The following is an 18655-nucleotide window of genomic DNA, read 5'->3' on the forward strand; positions in this document are numbered from 1 at the left end:
TGGGGAATCTACGATTCCACGCATAATTGGAGACCAACCCCCACCCCACATAAAATCTCCGAGTCGGGATGAGCAGAAACCCACAGGAACCCAGTGGGTAGCCTATTCGTTCTTTTTCCATGCTCACTCCTGACCCACGCCAGGGAGTGTGAAATTCAGGCCCATTGGCTTTCAGCAAGTAGAAGATGGCATGGTGGGAAGAAGAACGAATGGCAAGAACTGCATTAGGGTGGAAGGATGGTGTGATTAAATGAGAAAAGGGTTCTGATGCAAGGCCAGCCGCGGTAACGGGACAAGTGAAGAAGGAGACAATGGGCTTTAATGGCAGGATCCTGGACAGTTGCTGTCCAAATGGGAAGTAAAGGAAATGAGAAAGCAACAAGAAGAGATAAAGAGAAAAGAAACACAAACAAAATTGGGGACAGATGTTATGGTCTAAAATCGTTGATCTCAATCTTGTGTAGAGAAGGTTGCAAAGTGTCCCGTTGAAAGATGAAGAGCTGCTCCTTGAGATTGTATTGAATTTCATTGGGAAGGAGATGGTGTAGTGGTATTGTCACTGAATTAGCAATCCAGGGACACCAGTTCGAATCCTACCATGGCAGATGGTGCGATTTGAATTCAATAAAAATCTGGAACTAAATGTTTGACAACGCTTAGAGAAGGAGATCTGCCACCTATACATTTTGGTGACTCCAGACTCACAGCAATGTAGTTGACTCATCAATTCCATTTGGAATTTCCTGAGCCACTCTGTTCTAGGGCATATCGGGATGGGGCAATAAATGCTGGCCAAGCCAGCACCGCCCACATCCCCTGAGCGAATTTTAAAAATTGGAACACTGGTGGCATAAATTGTATCAATTTTGATTACAAAAAATCACGTGGTACATACATCACCAAAAAAAAAACTGTGAGGCACACCTGAGTATCACATAGGCTCTCCACTTCAACCAGTACGGAGTCCATGATGATTTCCTTTTTGTGATTATCATTGGAGATGTAATAAGCCAAAATGTGGAAATGAGGAACCATCTCCCGAGTGATGGGAAGTTCGAACGTGGCCCCTGGCACCCTCTCGACACTCCCAAAATCCAGTACTTTTCCTCTGCCCACCACCTGAGAATAATACATAGCTGAAGTCAGGACAAGCACACATTCAGAATACAGACCTTGGCAAAAGCAAATGAACATTCAGACAATTAAGGATGCAAAGAGATAGAAGTCATTTCACCCGGCAAACCACGGCCTCATATTTTTGCACTCGGTGGGGCCTGAAAGTTGACGTGAAACCCGTTCCAGGCTTGGGATCGACCCGAGAGCAGATATTTCACGCTGGCTGGCCAATTATTGGCCAATTATTGCACGAAATGCGCTCTGCGAAAGGCTGAGCTCTGCCAGGGGGGCGGAAAGAGGACGGGTGCCAAGGAAATGCAAATGTGCAGTCTGGCACTTCCAATGTGCCCCCTCGAGGGGGTTGCGGACAGCAATTGCATGACATGTCTCCTCAGGGAGTTGCTAGCCTGTGAGAAATAAATATCAATGTTAAATCTCCGGTGTGAGTGTTTCTGGGCAGCACCATCACTGCTGCCTCACTGTGCCAGGGACCCGTTCACTTGTGACCTTGGATGACTGTCTGTGTGGAGTTTGTACATTCTTCCCGTAGGTCGGTTGCTCTTTCAGAGGGTCGGTGCAGACTCAATGGGCTGAATGGCCTCCTTCTGCACTGTGGAAATTCTATGGAATGACATATATTTTCTCGGAACGTGTGAAGTGCTGATTCACCAGAGTGATACTGCTGCAAACAAAATATGGTGCTGAAATTATGGAGCTGGGGTTATATATACCAGGTATGCATTCCTTTCAATATAGCAGTTTAAGGGGCTGAGGTATTAAAGACGATTATGAGGTTCAGGGGGTAGACAGGGAGAAGCTATTTCACGTGCAGGGTAGCCCAAAAAGAGGGTACGTCATAGAGTCATAAAGTTTAACAGCTCAGCAAAAGGCCATTCGATCCATCATGTGTGTGCTGTAACATAGCCATAACATTGGAGCTAGGCAATTCAATGATGTGAGGAAGCACTTCTTCACACAGAGGTTAATGTTAATCTCGGATTCTCTCTCTTGTTGAGCGACTGCAGCAGGGGATCAATTGAAAAATTCAGTAGGCTCTTGTTCGTTAAGAGTGTCAAGGGCAAAGGAACTAATGTGGGAGATTTAGTTGAGGGGCAAATCATGAGCAACCTAATTAAATGGAGAAACAGGATCAAACGGCTGAATGTATGCCTCCTGCTCCTCGACAGCCTCCCCTTTGCCTTATTCGATTGTTGAGGTACGGGTACCATTTACTGAAAAGCGACCTAGTTCCAATTGTTAAAATTTTCCCCTATTCATTGTTACTCTTGTGCGTTCAAATCCTGGCACTCCCTCCCTAACAGCACTGTGGGAGCACCTACACTACACGGACTGCAGCGGTTCACAATGGTGGCTCACCACCACTTCTCAAGGGCAATTAGGGATGGGCAATAAATGCGGCGCCGAGCCAGCGATGCCCACATCCCGTGAATGATTTTCTCGTTTAAATTTTTTTTATTTCGCTGGGCGGTAGAACATGTACCAGCCTCCCCGAGCAGGCGCCGGAAGGTGGCGACTAGGGGCTTTTCACAGTCACTTCATTTGAAGCCTACTTGTGACAATAAGCGATTTTCATTTCATTTTTCATGTTTTGCTAATCATTCCTGTGAGTTGCCCTGGGATTTTCTTTTACTGTGGTAAAGGCACTATATGAATTAGATTTGTTGCGTTTATGCTCTAAACATCCACATTTTTTGCGGATTGATGACTACCTAACTCCTTCAAACCTTTGATGCAAGTTTTACAAACTAACCATGTAATAGTAATAATGGACGTTACTGATGTTCTGCTGGCTGATCGCTGTCAGATGTACAGTGATGCTGTCTCGAGGATAGAGCAGAACATGCGGCACCTTGATATGCAGGTATCTACTGCTGGCAGAAAGAGTTTTCTTCACCACTTTAGATATCTTTTCAAACCCAGTGGAACTATTCCCAGCAGTCACCTGGAGAGGCAAGATAGGGTCAAAAGATGGCTGTGACAGACAGTAATCGATGGCAGAACAGATAGACTCACAGACACTAATAGATGTGATGAGGGATGGAACAATGTTGAGTTAACAGGCAGCCACTTGACATCCAAACAGATGAATAAGGAGCAGGGGTAGGTCATTTGGCCTCTCACGCCTGCTCTGTCATTTAATGATATTATGGCCAACCTGCTAGTCAGCTCAACTCCCGGATAACATATCAGTGTTACATGTAACAACTGATAAGGTAATAGGGTTATGAATTTGCCTTGGAAGCGGTGTAAAGGAATCCATGGCTCATTATACAGCACACCCAATTTCCAAACGGGAAACGTCTGAGTGGTGCCCTGATAAAGAATATTTTTCACTTGTGTGCCACTCAAAGCTTGAGGCCATGAATATAAGTCAGACACTGAGGCCAGAACTTTCCGATCATTCATGCTGGTGGAATTTTCCACTCCCACCGACGGCGCACTTTTGCCGTGGGTTTCACGGCGGCGGAGATGAATTCAACAGGAAACCCCATTGACAAGACTGAGACCAGAAGATCCTGCCCACGGCCAATGGCAGACTCGCTCCACCACCGTGAAACATGCATCGTGTGGAGAATCCCATCCTGATAAAAACAGAAAATGTTGGAAAACCCCAGCAGGTCTGGCAGCATCTGTGGAGACAGAAACAGAGTGAATGGCGGCGATTCTGACCATCAGGTTATGCACTTTGATAGGAAGAATAAAGGCATAGACTACTTTCTAAATGGGAAAAGACTTCACACAAAGAGACTTAGGAGTCACGGTTCAGGATTCTCTTCTGTGCAGGTTCAGTTGGTAGTTAGGAAGGCAAATGGAGACGATTAAGGAGAAATGGAAAGTCGAGTTGGGAGGGGAGATCAGTTGGGGAGTATGGAGTGAGGCACTGCAAAGGGTAAACAGAACCTCCTGTTGTACAAGGATGAGCCTGATACAGTTTAAGGTGGTGCACATGGTGCATATGACTTGGGCGAGAATGAGTGGGTTCTTTCAGGCGATAGCAGATGAGTGTGAGGTGTGTGGGCGGGGGCCAGCAAATCACGCACACATATTTTGAGGTTGCGAAAAATTGGGAAGGTTCTGGGCAGGAGTGTTCGCAGTCTTAGCCAGGATAGTGGAGGAGGAGGTGGACCCGGACCCTTCGGTGGCGATATTTGGGGCTTCAGAGAAGCCGGAGCTCATGGAGAGGAGAAAGGCCGATGTCTTGGCCTTCGCCTCTCTGATTGCACAGTGGCGAATTTTGCTGCAGTGGCGGTCAGCATCGCCACCGGTGTTAGCGGCTTGGTTGGGTGACTTGTACGACTTCCTATGATTAGAGAGGATAAAGTATGGGTTAAGGGGCTCTTCAGGGGGTTTTCAGGAAAGGTGGGGGATGTTTATGACCATGTTTGTTTCCCAGGGTGTTTATTTGCTGTAACCTGTTTTGATACATGTTTGTAATAAAATACATTTTTTTTAAAGGAAGGTAAATGCAATGTTAGCATTCATGTCGAGAGGGCGAGAATACAAGAGCAGGGATGTTCTGTTGAGTCAGTATAAGGCTCTGGTCAGAACCCATTTGGAATCTAAGGAAGGATGTGCTGGCCCTGGAGGTGTCACAAGAATGATCCCCAAAATGAAGGTCTACCTATATGAGGAGCGGTTCAGGACTCTGGGTCTGTACTCGATGGAGTGGAGATCTTAACAGAATACTGAGAGGCCTATATAGAATGGACGTGGAGAAGATGATTCCATGAGTAGGAGAGATTGGAACTCGAGGGAACAGCCTCAGACTGAAGGGATGATCCTGTAAGACTGAGATGAGGAGGAATTTCTTCAGCCAGAGGGTGGTGAAGCTGTGGAACTCATTGCCACAGAAGACTGTGGAGGCCAAATCAATGAATGTCTTTAAGACAGAGATAGATAGGTTTTTGATTAATAGGGGGATCATCGGTTACAGGGAGAAGGCAGGAGAATGGGGATCAGAAACGTATCAGCCATGATGGAATGGCAGAGAAGACCCGATGGGCTGAATGGCCTAATTCTACTCCTATATGTCATGATCTTAGGATTCTCTTGCCGCGTTGCACCCAGCGCAGATCATGTTAGGTCCAGGGAATAGCGGGAGAGAACCTAAATGGGGTTTGTGAGTTATGGTGGGCGGAGGGGCTAAATAGTTAGGTTAACTGTCACCATAAACTGGGAAAGGAATTGCTGGTTACGCATGAAATGATCAAGATCAGCAAAAAATATATTTGAAAGCTGGAAACGGACTCTTACATTAATGCTCATGTTCTGAGCACTCCAGGGAACATTGAGGACAAAACCTAGCTCGCCAATCTGGTCAGTCAGTCCTGTACCGTAAAGGTCCAGTAGCCCTGTACCAAATAACGATACTTCGAGATGTACACCGGATGCAAAAGAGCCATCGGGATAGGTTACTTTTATCTGTAAGACAAATTGATGACAAGGAATGAAATAATACGGAACAGAAACAGAAGAAAAAACGCAAGTCAGCAGCTCACATCTCTTACTCTTACTCTTCTAATTCTCCACACTTACTCTTCTAATTCTCCAGAGAGGGAACTTGCGACACAGGGATGGCATCCCTACCTCTAACCTTCTCTAGGTTCACGTCCCTCTCCAGTACTTGATGGCAGCAAGAAGGTGCATTTACCACCTAGCCAACGAGGCTGTTTATCAGCTGTAAATCAGTGGGCAAAGTACGAGCCAGATCTGGTGTTATAACACTTCTGTCTGGCCTGCCAAGACTCCCAGAAGAAACAGAATGTTGCACTTTGATCAAAATTTACTTTATCTGTGAATGTTGTACAGCGATAATGCAGTGTCTGCTTGCAGGGTACCGGTCTATGACTGGTTGCTATGATCATATTGTTAATCATACCAACCAATGGTTTAGCACAGGAGAGGCATGAAAATTAGTTACATCGTTTTTAGTTTTTAATATTATTATTAGTTTTGCAAGAATTCACATTGACCGCGCCCCAGTGGAGGGATACAATACAAACATGAATCTGTTGAGGAAGAGAAAAGCAGGTGCTGAATGCCGAGGGCTTAAACAGGAGTGGACTTCCAAATGCTCCTTTAGGGAGGTAGCAGGGAAAGCTGTGCGCTTAGTTTGCAAAGGAAGTATCGCCGTATTCTAAGGATACAGTTTGAACCGACACTTCCAGAGAAAACATGCAGCCAAATGTAAGGCCATGTCTGATGAAGAGAAGGCTGGACAATCGGATGAGGTGGTTGCTCAAATGGAAAAAGGGAAAAGTCCTTTTTTAAAAATCAAACGATATACAGCACAAGGTACAGTGTCAACCCTTCCAACATGCCTGACGGCAGGCAGGGGGAGTGCCTGAGATTTGTGGTCTGTCATGCTGAAGAAGGCAATGGCAAGCCATGGCAATACTTCACCATAATCGTGGGCCAATCCAATTAAAGTCAATGGTCACCAACATCCTCTTAGGGCCTGGTACCTGGAGGAGGACTCTCTGGAAGGCTGTTGCAATGTGGTAACATTACTGGACTATAATCTGGTTTAACATCTCAACACGACTCTTCAATTATTATCCCATCCGCTACTTTACCAGAATTTCTTTGCCTACTTTTGTTACCAAATGATTGTTGCCTGTTTTTAACCTTATTTGTCCATGGGCTGGAATCTCTGGTCCCCAGCACCATGTTTCTCGGCGGCACGCCATTCCCTGGCAGAGGGATTCTCTACTCCCACCGCTTGTCAATGGGATTTCCCATTGAAGCCACCCCACGCCCCACTCGGGCAGGAATGCGCTACTGGTGGGTACAGCGGATTTCAATGGCTGGAAATTTCTGGCCCACAATTGCATATTTGATGTAGGCCACACTGAAATTCAGCCTTCGGGTTGCAAATGTGTTCCTTGAAAAAAAAACAATGGTCATTCTCTGAAAGGTGACACCCTTCCGACTGTATGGGGCACTGGAGTATGAACCTTGATTCGGATGAAAATTCAATAGCATCTCACCCACTATTAAGAAAAGGGACAGAATAGAGCCATCATGCCAGCTCGAGAGAACGCAGAGATGGCATGAGCGGAGGAAAAGGCCGCAAACAGCGGGTGGACGAGACGGCAGACCCACGAGGTGTGGGGTCCACGGCCACCCCGGAGAGAGGGAGACCGGCGATTCAAGCAGCGGCCTCCCCCCTCCCCCTCTCCAAACCTGAAGATGGATGGAAGACGTTCCTGACAAAGGAACTGATGGCAATGAGGGAGGCAATAAAGGTGGAAATCCAGGTGGCGGTCAAGGTGGCAGTAGCGGAGGTGTTGGTCGCCATGCAGATGGCGATCGATGGACTGGGGAAGAAGGTGGAGGTGCAGAGGCAGACGATCCCTGAGCTGGAGAAGGTGTCGTCGGACCAGAATGACAGGATTGTCACTCAAGAGGTTGAAATTAAAAGGTTGGTAGTAACACAGGGGAGTTTGAAGGGGAAAGTCGTGGACCATGAGAAGATGTCCCAACACCAGAATATCCAGATCGTGGACCTGCCAGAGGGGATTGAGGGCATGGACCCGAGGGGCTATGTTGCCCAAATGTTGGGCAAGCTAGTGTGGAGGGACAACTTCCCCAACCCCTGGAGATCTACAGACTGCACAGATCGCTCCAGTCGAATCCCAAAGCGGGGGAACAACCAAGATGATAATCGTGAAACTGCATCGTTATCAGGATCGTGAGAGGATCCTGGGGTGGGCGAGACAGAAGAAGGCGAGCAGCTGGAAAGGACATAGAATGAGCCTCAGATTGGTTTCAACAGGTAAGGTGCAGGTTGTGGGAGCAGGATGGCACCGCAAGCAGCCACTTCGGAGGGTCCCTAAACAAAAGGATACCCCAGAGTTCAGGGGCGCACCCATGTGATGGACGCATAGTTGACGGCTGTGTTGAGTGCCCCCTGGACAAAGGGAAATCCCGGAGTGCAGGGACCCGACCTTATGGTGAGTCCGGTGACTGCAGCCATTTTGGACGGCCTCCGAACAAAGGAAAACCCCGGAGTGTAGGAACCCCGCCACAGGTAAGCATTGTTGATCCCGCAGGAATGGGGACAAAAACCACCCACCAGGCTTGTCACCTGGAACATTAGGGGACTCGGTGGAAAGATGCAGAGTCTTCACCTATTTGAGAAGTTTGAAAGCCGATATAGTCATCCTTCAAGAGATGCACCTGAGGGAGAAGGACCGACTGTGGGTAAGGAAGGGCTGCTGGGACAGATGTACCATTCATGCTACGGGCCGAGGGCTAGGGGAGTAACCATACTGATCAGTAAGAGGATGGTGTTTAAAGCGACAAGGATGGTTACGGACCCAGGGGGACTAAGTCATGGTCAGTGGTGTCCCAGATGGGGCCCCTGTAGTCCTGGTAAATGTGTACGCGCCCAACTGGGAAGACACGGATTTCATTAAAAAAGCCATGGTGGAAATCCACAACATTGTCACACACCAACTGATCATGGGGGGGGGGGGACTTTAACTGCATACAGGACCCATTGACAGGCAGATCAAACCCCAGAATAGGGAAAAAGACAAGCATGGTCAAGAACTGGGAACATTCATCGAGCAGATGGAAGCAGTGGACCCGCGATTCCTACACCCCCCTGAGAAGGAATTCTCTTTCTTTTCACCGGTGCACAAGGTATACCCCCGTGTCGACTTCTTGGCAGTGGGGAAATCGGTGCTTCCTGAAATAGTAAGAGCGGAAAACTCCGCAATAGTCATCTCCGACCACATTACATGGATGTGAGGTTGGAGATGAGCTGTGCCCAACGCTATGCTTGGAGGTTGGACACAGACCTCTTGACCGACAAGGTCCACTACCAGAAAACACCACAAGCCATAGTCGAGTGCATCACTAACAACCAGAACGGGGAACTCTCACCTTCCATGTTCTGGAGCAATGAAGGCACTGATTACGGGAGAGATTATAGCCTACAAGGCTCGTCGGGATTGGGAGAAGAGGGTGGCTAGGCAGCAACTGATCGACTCCATTCTGGAGGTCGACAGAAAATACTCCAAGGTCCCGACCGTAGAGCTTCTGGCACAGAGGAAAAAACTGCAAATGGACTTTAACCTGCTATCCACCAGGAAAGCAGTGTACGAACTCCGCCAGGCACAGGTGACCTTTTATGAGCATGGGGAATCATAGAATTAAAGTGCAGAAGGAGGCCTTTCGGCCCATTGAGTCCACACTGGCCCTTGGAAAGAGCACCCTTCCCAACTCCACATCTCCGCCCAATCCCCGTAACCCAGTAACCCCACTTAACCTTTTTGGACACTAAGGGCAATTTATCATGGCCAATCCACCTAACCTGCACATCTTTGGACTGTGGGAGGAAACCGGAGCACCTGAAGGAAACCCACGCAGACATGTGGAGAACGTGCAGACAGTGACCCAAGCCGGGAATCGAACCTGGGACCCTGGAGCTGTGAAGCAACTGTGCTAACCACCAGTTGAGAAAGCAGGCAGCCAGGAGGGAAACAGCCCAGATAAAGGACAGCAGAGGCGGACTGGTAGTCGAACCAGAAAAGGTCAACCAAGCATTTGAGGCCTTCTACCGGGGACTGTTCACCTCCAAACCCTCTGACGGGGACTTGGGGATGACACAGTTCCTCAATGAACTGGACATGTGGCCAGTCATGGGGGATGACAGACGGGGGAACTGGAAGCACCAATAGGAAGAGTTCATGGAGAGTATCACCTCTGTGCAGGCAGGGAAGGCACCGGGACCTGATGGGCTCCTGGTAACGTCTATCAACAATTCGCACCAGCTCTGGCCCCGCAACTACAGGAGATGTTCGCAGACTTGCGAGCGAGTGGCACTTTGCCTCCTATGCTAACACAGGCCACCATATCGCTGATACCCAAGAAAGACAAAGATCCGATGGATTGCATATCATATAGACCATAACTCCAGCCTCGAGTGACTGCGTGTGTGGAGTTTTCACTTTCTCCCCGAGTCTGCGCGGGTTTCTTCCGGGTGCTCCGGTTTCCTCCCACAGTCCAAACATGTGCAGGTTAGGTGGACTGGCCATGCTAAATTGACCCATAGTGTCCAAAAAAAAAGTTATGTAGTGTTATGGAGATAGGGTGGAGATGTGGACTTAACTAGGGTGCACTTTCCAAGGCCCAGTGCAGACTCAAAGGGCCGCATGGCCTCCTTCTGCACGACAGGGATTCTATGATTTTGCTGCTTAATGTAGATGCGAAAATACTTGTGAATGTCATGGCCAAGAGACTGGAGAGCTGCGTACAGAAGTGGTCGCAGAGGACCAGACATGCTTTGTCAAAAGTAGACAGCTAACTGCGAATGTCAGACAGCTGTTCAATGTGATACTAACCCCATCCGGGAGGAGAACACCAGAGGTGATCATCTCCTTGGACGCAGAAAAGGCCTTTGACAGATCGAATGGAAGCACCTTATAGACGTACTGGAATGGTTTGGGCTAGAGACGGTGTTCACCTCATGGGTGAAACTCCTATACAACGCCCCCAAGGAGAGCGTTTGGACCCATACCACCAGCTCCAATACTTTCAGCTGCACAGAAGCACTGGTCAGGGATGCCGCTGCACCCATTCCTGTTCGCCCTGGCAATTGAACCCCTGGCAATCACGCTGCGAGATGCAAAAAGCTGGAAGGGTGTCTGAAGAGGAGGTAGAGTGCACAGAATCTCGCTCTATGCAGATGACCTGTTCCTATACATGTCAGACCCGCGGAATGGTTTGAAGGAAATCATGAGGTTCCTGGAAGAGTTCAGATCTTCTCGGGCTACAAACTCAACCTGGGCAAGAGCAAGGTATTCCGGTGAACCCGAAGAGGGGAGGGACGAAGCTGGAGGGACTACCATCCACACTGGCCTGAAACAAATTCTGCTATCTGGGGATTCAGATAGCCCACGGCTAGACACGGATCCACAAATAGAATCTGATCAGTCTGGCGGATTAAGTTAAAAAGGACCTGCAGAGATGGGACCTACTTCTGCTCTCCCTGGCAGGGAGGGTGCGGACGATCAAGATAAATGTCCTGCCAAGGTTCCTCTTCCTGTTCCACACCGATCTACATCCCCAAGGCCTTTTTCCAAGGAATAGTCAAAGAATCTAAGAATCCCCCAAAATATACTGCAGACTAGAAGAAACATGGACAGCCCGGCCCTTCCGAACTTGCAATACTACCACTGGGCTGCCACAGCCCAAAGAGTGAGGGGATGGGTAAGGAAGCACGGAATGGGTGAAAATGGAGGAGTCCTCCTGTATGGGAATGACCCTCCGCGCCCTAGCCACGACAATGCTCCCATTCCCCCCAGCAATATACACATCCAGCCCGTTGGTGGTAGCTGCATTAAACACTTGGAACTAGCTGAGACAACACTTCAGCTTAACTGAGGTGTCCACCATGGCCCCCATCTGCAGCAACCACAAAATCCCACCAGCCATGCTTGATGCCACTTTTAAGAAGTGGACACAGGACAGGAGGACGCTCGCCGTTAGGGACCTCTACACGGGAGATAGAATTGCAACCCTGGAAGAACTGACAGAAAGACTGGAGCTACCGAACGGACAGGAGCTCCGACATTTACAGATCCAAAACATCCTCCATAAAGGACACGAAGAGGTACCCTAGGGCCCAAGAGACCCAATACTGGAAGAATTGCTGGAGGCAGGTAGTATGGAGAAGGGGAACTGCAGGGACATGTACGGACGACTGTTAGAAAGGGTGAGGACATCACTAGATGGAGAAAGACAGAAAAGGGGGGACAAACTGGAGATGGAGGTGGGGTGGGAACTCTGGGGCGAAGCACTGAGAAGGGCCAACTCCACCTCCTCCTGTGCAAGGCTAAGCTTAATGCAGTTCAAAGAACCCGAATGAGCAGGTTGTTCCCAAAAAGGGAGAACAAGTGTGAACGGTGCTAGGGAGGCCCGGCCAACTATACTCCCATGTTCTGGTCTTGCCCCAGACTTGTCAGGTTCTGGAAAGCCTTGTTCAAGGCGATGTCCAAGGTTGTGGGGGTGAGGGTGGTGCCGTGCCTGAGAGTGAAAGTCTTTGGGATATCCTGCCAGAACTTCATACGAGGAAGAGGGCTGATGCCCTTGCCTCTACTTCCTTAATCGCACGCCGGAGAATCTGGCTTGGCTGGCGATCAGCAGCACCACCCACAACTTCAGACTGGCTGACAGACCTGTCAGAATTTCTCCACCTGGAAAAGATCAAGTACACCATCTGAGGGTCAGACAAGAGCATCCATAAAGCGTGGGGCTAATCATCAGCCTGTTCCAAGGCCTGTTCAAGCCAATAGTGGATAGGAATGGAAGGAAGTGGGAGGGAGTAAGGACAGATAGGACCACATAGAGCAGATGGAAAAAAGGGGGAGGGGCAGCAAGGGAGGAACGCAGGGAAACATTAGGAGGGGGACATGGGAAAAGACCGAGCAAGCCATGGGGCAGCAGTAACAAAATGGTACATACAACCATCTCACTTACCTATTGTAAAGTGTACAGAAGTAAAAATTCAACCAAAATATTTAAAAATAAAATAAAAAGGACAGGGGAGTCGTGGGGGGGGGGGGGGGGGCAAGGGTAGGGACTGGGAGCATACCTCCAATATTTGGGTTTTGTAAATTGGATCTGATCTACACAGACATTTATTTGACAGTGTATAAAATGGAAAACCTGAATAAAAACACTTTAAAAAAAATATTTTTGAAAAAAATATTCAAATTTGGAACAGTTGTTAAGATTAAAAACCCAAATCAGGCAACACCCGAAAACGTTTTTGCTTCTGACAAAAATCTATACCAATGTTATTCGAAATATGGTAAGAAGGGCAGCACGGTAGCATAGTGGTTAGCACAATTGCTTCACAGCTCCAGGGTCCCAGGTTCGATTCCCGGATTAGGTCACTGTCTGTGCGGAGTTTGCACGTTCTCCCCGTGTGTGCGTGGGGTTCCTCCAGTGCTCCGGTTTCCTCCCCCAGTCAAAAGACGTGCAGGTTAGGTGGATTGGCCATGCTAAATTGCCCTTCGTGTCCAAAATTGCCCTTAGTGTTGGGTGGGGTTACTGGGTTATGGGGATAGGGTGGAGATGTGGGCTTGGGTAAGGTGCTCTTTCCAAGAGCCGGTGCAGACTCGATAGGCCGAATGGCCTCTTTCTGCACTGTAAATTCTATGATTCTATTTAAGTCTTACAACACCAGGTTAAAGTCCAACAGGTTTGTTTCAAATCACTAGCTTACGGAGCAGTGCTCCTTCCTCAGGTGAATGAAGAAGTATGTTCCAGAAACATACCTGGGCTTGCAAAATCCTACCAACTGTCCTGGCCAATTCACACCTCTTTAACCTGGGATTACACCTCTCTCTGGATCTGTAAAGACTTAATTACCTGCAAATGCTCGCATTGAAAGCGTTGTCTTGCATCTTTGACTTTGTCTATATAAATGTTTCTGGAACCTACCTCTTCATTCACCTGAGGAAGGAGCAGCGCTCCGAAAGCTCGTGATTTGAAACAAACCTGTTGGACTTTAACCTGTTGTGTAAGACGTCTTACTGTGCTCACCCCAGTCCAATGCCGGCATCTCCACATCATTCAAAATAGGGAAACCAATTTTAAAATCCATTCCCTCAGATTTCTATGCTTGATATAACATAATGAAGGAAGAATGAAATTTAAATGACTGTAAAGCGTTTTATTTTCAGGATACCAAAGTTTTCGAATTGTTAAAAGCCATTGGTTTTCATAAGGATTTAGGTCTAATCACAAAACTGATCTTGCGTATTTTTGATCATTATGGAAAACAAATTTGAAATAAATTCTGATTTCCAAAATTTTCTTCAAAAAGATAATTAAATCAAAAGTTCCACTGCAAAAAAAACCTAGCTTCTAAATGGTTCTACTCTGTACCCTCAGACCGTGAGCCCTAGTTCTGGACGCTCACACCATTGGGACCATTCACCCTGCATCTACCCTATTTAGTCTGTTTGACTTTTATAAATTTCTCTGAGATCTCCCCCCCCCCCCTCAATCTTCTGAAATCCAGCGAATACAGTCCTAACCGACTCAATCTCTCCTCATACGTCAGACCTGCCATCCCAGGAATCAGTCTGGTAAATCATCACTGCACTCCTTCTATGGCAAGAGGTTAAATAAAAGCAGCATGGGTAATGAAGTTGACTTCACATGTAACACAAATGGCAAAATGATTCATACTCCAAAGGTGTCAAGGGGTATGGGGAGAGTGCGGGAGTATGGTGTTGTCATAGAGGACCACCCAACACCATATTGAATGGCAGAGTAGGCTTGAAGGGTTGAATGGCCTACTTCTGCCCCTATTTTCTGTATTTCTATGTTAATGCCACTGTATTAATATAAACAGTAATTAATTGATGTTAATTGTCAGATTATATTATAGAATTTACAGTGCAGAAGGAGGCCATTCGGCCCATCGGGTCTGCACCGACTCTTGGAAAGAGCACCCTACCCAAGGTCAACACCTCCACCCTATCCCCATAACCCAGTAACCCCACCCAACCCAACACTAAGGACAATTTTGGACACAAAGGGCAATTTATCATGGCCACTCCACCTAACTTGCACATCTTTGGACTGTGGGAGGAAACCGGAGCACCCGGAGGAAACCCACGCACACACGGGGAGGATGTGCAGACTCCACACACACAGTGGCCCAAGCCGGAATTGAACCTGGGACCCTCGAGCTGTGAAGCAATTGTGCTACCCACAATGCTACCGTGCTGCCTCTCTCTAGACTCATCCTCTTTTTTTATGGGATGTGACCATTGCTGGCTAGGCCCATGTGAGCTGCCTTCTTGAACTGCTGCAGTCCCCAAGGTGTAGGCCCATCTGCAGTGTTGTTCGTGAGGGAGTTCCAGGATTTTGACCCAGCAACAGTGAAGTAATGGCCAATACATTTCCAAGTCAGGATGGTGACTTGGATGGGAACCTCCAGTTGGTGGTGTTCCCATGTACCTGTTGCCCTTGTCTTTGCAGATGGTAGTGATGGTGGGTTTCACAGCTGCTTTCTAAGGAACTTTGTTGAGTTCCTTCAGTGCATCTTGTCAATGGTACACATGACTGATACTGAGCATCGGAGGTGGAGGGATTGAATGTTTATGGAAGGGATACCAATGATCGGGCAGCTTGATTGATACCTATTAATCGTAGTGAGGGTCAGGTACAAAATGGAAGAGTTATTTAGAATTCCATAGGTTGAATGAGCCAGGCATACATACCAGGAAGTTAAATGGAGCTCCAGGTATAAAATAGGGTTTGATGGCTGATAGGTTAATGTCATAGGGTGAACGGCGAAACACAATATTGTCCAGTACCTTGGTTTCATTATGTCCTGCATTGAAAAATAACAATGACAACTTTGTGTGCATATGTGAAGCACGTTTTTATGGAGTAAAACTGCCAAGATGCTTGACAGCAGTAAGCGTCAGACAAAATTTCACAAGAAGCTGCACAAGGTGTTAGGATACATCAGTCAATTAAGGAAGTAGATCTTAAGGAGCGTGTCAGAGGAGAGAGAGCTGGACAGTCTGAGAGGTTTAGGGAGGGAGTTTCCCCAGATTTACAACTCACCACCGATTGGGGTGAAGGGACGGGGACCAGGGGGAAAGACAATTGAAATTGGGAATGTACAAGTGGTGAGAGTTGGGAAGATGCAGAATTTTAGGAGGGTTGGAGGGGTTTTTGGAGATATAGATGGATGAAGCTGTGAAGGGATTTTGACACAATATGCATTGCACAATCAATGCATTACCCTAACAGGGATCCAGTATAGATCAAAGACCACAAGGTAGAACCACACAAACCATAGAAAGGTTACGGTGCAGAACCTCAAAAGTTACGCTGGCCAAGAAAAGAAAAAAGGAACAAAACAATGCCGCCCAACGTGGGGAGAATGGAACTTGGCAAAAAATTAGTATCTGGGCTACAGCGTTTTGGATGAAGGCAAGTTTAGAGAAGACAGAATGTGGGAGCCTGGGAGTTTTGAAATAGTGGAGTCTGATATTCTCAAAAGCATGGATGAAGTTTTCTGCAGCAGAAATCATCCCGATATCTACGTTTCTTGATATCTACTCCCAGGTTAGGGTCGGGGGTGGAGATCTGACATGTGAAATGCGGCCCTGAAGGGGATGTGAGCATTAATTGAATTCAGTTTAATTCAGGGTCGATTCAGTGTCTGAAGTTATGAACAATCTGGTTCGCCATCCATCAGGCAATGAACTGGGCGAGGAATGGAGTTGGCTGTTAGGAAATGGAGTCTTCAGAGGAGAACTGGTGACAAAGAACAAAGAACAATACAGCACAGGAACAGGCCCTTCAACCCTCCAAGCCTGTACCAGTCATGATACCACCCTTGGCCAAAACTCTCAGCACTTCCTAGTGCCCCATCCCTCTATACCCATCCTATCCATGTATTTGTCAAGATGCCTTCAATGCGTTACTGTATCTGCTTCCTCAAACTCCCCTGGCAACACATTCCAGGCACTCACCACCCTCTGTGTAAAAAAAAACCTCCCTCGCACATCTCCTCCTAACTTTGCCCCACAGACCATAAACCTATGCCCCCTACTGACATAGATACATAGAAGATAGGAGCAGGAGGAGGCTTGGTGGCCCTGCGAGCCTGCTCCACCATTTGTGGCTGATCATCCAACTCAATAGCCTAATTCTGCTTTCTCCCCATAGCCTTTAATCCCATTCTCCCCAAGTGCTATATCCAGCCGCCTCTTGAATATATTCAAAGTTTTAGCATCAACTACTTTCTGTGGTAATTAATTCCACAGGCTCACCACTCTTTGGGTGAAGAAATGTCTCCTCATCTCTGTCCAAAATGGTTTACCCTGAATCCTCAGACTGTGACCCATGGTTCTGGACACACCCACCATCGGGAACATCTGATGACTGACCTCTCCATCCTTGGAAAGAGTACCTGCACATCCACTCCATCCATGCCTCTCATAATCTTGTCGACCTCCATCAGGTCGCCCCTTAATCTCTGTCATTCGAATGAAAACAGTCTGAGCCTATTCAGCCTCTTTGCATAGCTAACACCCTCCAGACCAGGCAACTTCCTGGTAAACCTCCTCTGCACCCTCTTCAAAGCCTCCACATCCATCTGGTAGTGTGGCGACCAGAATTGTGCGCAATATTCCAAGTGCGGCCTTACCAAGATTCTATACAACTGTAGTATGACTTGCCAGTTTTTAGACTCTATGTCCCATCCAATGAAGGCAAGAATTCCACATACTTTCTCGACTACCTTGTCCACTTCTGTTGCCATTTTTAAAGATCTGTGGACCCGTCTGCCAAGATCTCTCTGACTTTCTATATTCCAAAGAGTTTTGTCATTTACGGTATATTTCCCCTCTATATCATTTAGACTTGCCAAAAATGAATTACTTCACATTTGTCCGGAATAAACTCAATTTGCTATTTCTATGTCCAAGTCTCCAACCTATATGTGCTGTTGTGTCCTCTGACAATCCTCAACACTATCTGCCACACCACCAACCTTGGTGTCATCCGTAAACTTACTACATTTTCCTCCAAATTGTTTATGTACACTACAAGCAACAGAGGCCCCAGTACCAACCCCTGTGGAACACCACCAGTCACAACCTTACATTCAGAAAAACACCCTTCTACTGCTACCCTTTGCCTTCTGTGACCTAGCCAGTTCTGTATCCATCGTGCCACCCCACCTCTGATCCCTCACCTCGTGTGACTTCACCTTTTGTACCAGTCTGCCATGAGGCACCTTTTCAAAGGATTTACTGAAGTCCATGTATGCAGCATCCACCGCCTCCCCTCATCAATCATCTTTGTCACCTACTCAAAAAACTTGATCAAGTATGTGAGGCATGACCTATCCTTTCACAAAATAATGCTGTCGATCGCTAATGAGTCCATTTATTTCCAAATGGGTATAAATGCTGCCCCATAGAATTCTCTCCAATAATTGACCTACTACCAATGTGAGGCTCACCGGCTTATAGTTTACTGGATTATTCCTGCTAGCTTTCTTAAACAGCGATACAACATTAGCTATTCTCCAGTCCTCTGGGATCTCACCTGTAGCCAGTGAGAATGCAAAGCAATTTCCTCCCTTGCTTCCCTCAGTATTCTGGGGTAAATCCCATCCGGCCCAGGAGACTTATCTAACTTAATAATTTTTAAAAGGGCCTTCCAGTGGCAGCCATGATTTGGCAGCCATGATGTGAGTGGTCGCACATTTGGTGGCTCCTGCTGGTGGTGGTATTTGTGGACCATTTCCCCGGCTAACGGGTGGATTTGTTGACCATAAAAGGTGCGGGGGGTGGTGGTGGGGGGGGGGGGGTGGTGGAAGGAGAGAGTGTCCCACCATTGGATGGATTCGTGGACCAGAAGTGATCTAAAAAGAAAGGAGCAGTTGGAGCGAGTTGGAGGTGCACCTGCGACACAGGAGAAGATGGTGGAAGGTCAGGAATTGGCCCTGCCCTCTCAATGG

General features: G+C 47.6%; 1 protein-coding gene across 1 annotated transcript in view; it reads right to left on the minus strand.

Moving 5' to 3' along the window:
• Positions 1-18655, minus strand: part of LOC140389381 (A.superbus venom factor 2-like) — a 99838-nt gene that overhangs the window by 40692 nt on the left and 40491 nt on the right. The window contains exons 10-13 of the mRNA XM_072473544.1: positions 15390-15502; positions 5392-5559; positions 2888-3079; positions 925-1119 (exon numbers count right to left, since the gene is read on the minus strand). Coding sequence (XP_072329645.1) covers positions 925-1119; positions 2888-3079; positions 5392-5559; positions 15390-15502 — 668 coding nt within the window. The remainder of the gene's footprint in view (positions 1-924; positions 1120-2887; positions 3080-5391; positions 5560-15389; positions 15503-18655) is intronic.

The sequence above is a fragment of the Scyliorhinus torazame genome, chromosome 14 (assembly GCF_047496885.1).
Source record: "Scyliorhinus torazame isolate Kashiwa2021f chromosome 14, sScyTor2.1, whole genome shotgun sequence".
NCBI classification, from domain to species: Eukaryota; Metazoa; Chordata; class Chondrichthyes; order Carcharhiniformes; family Scyliorhinidae; genus Scyliorhinus; species Scyliorhinus torazame.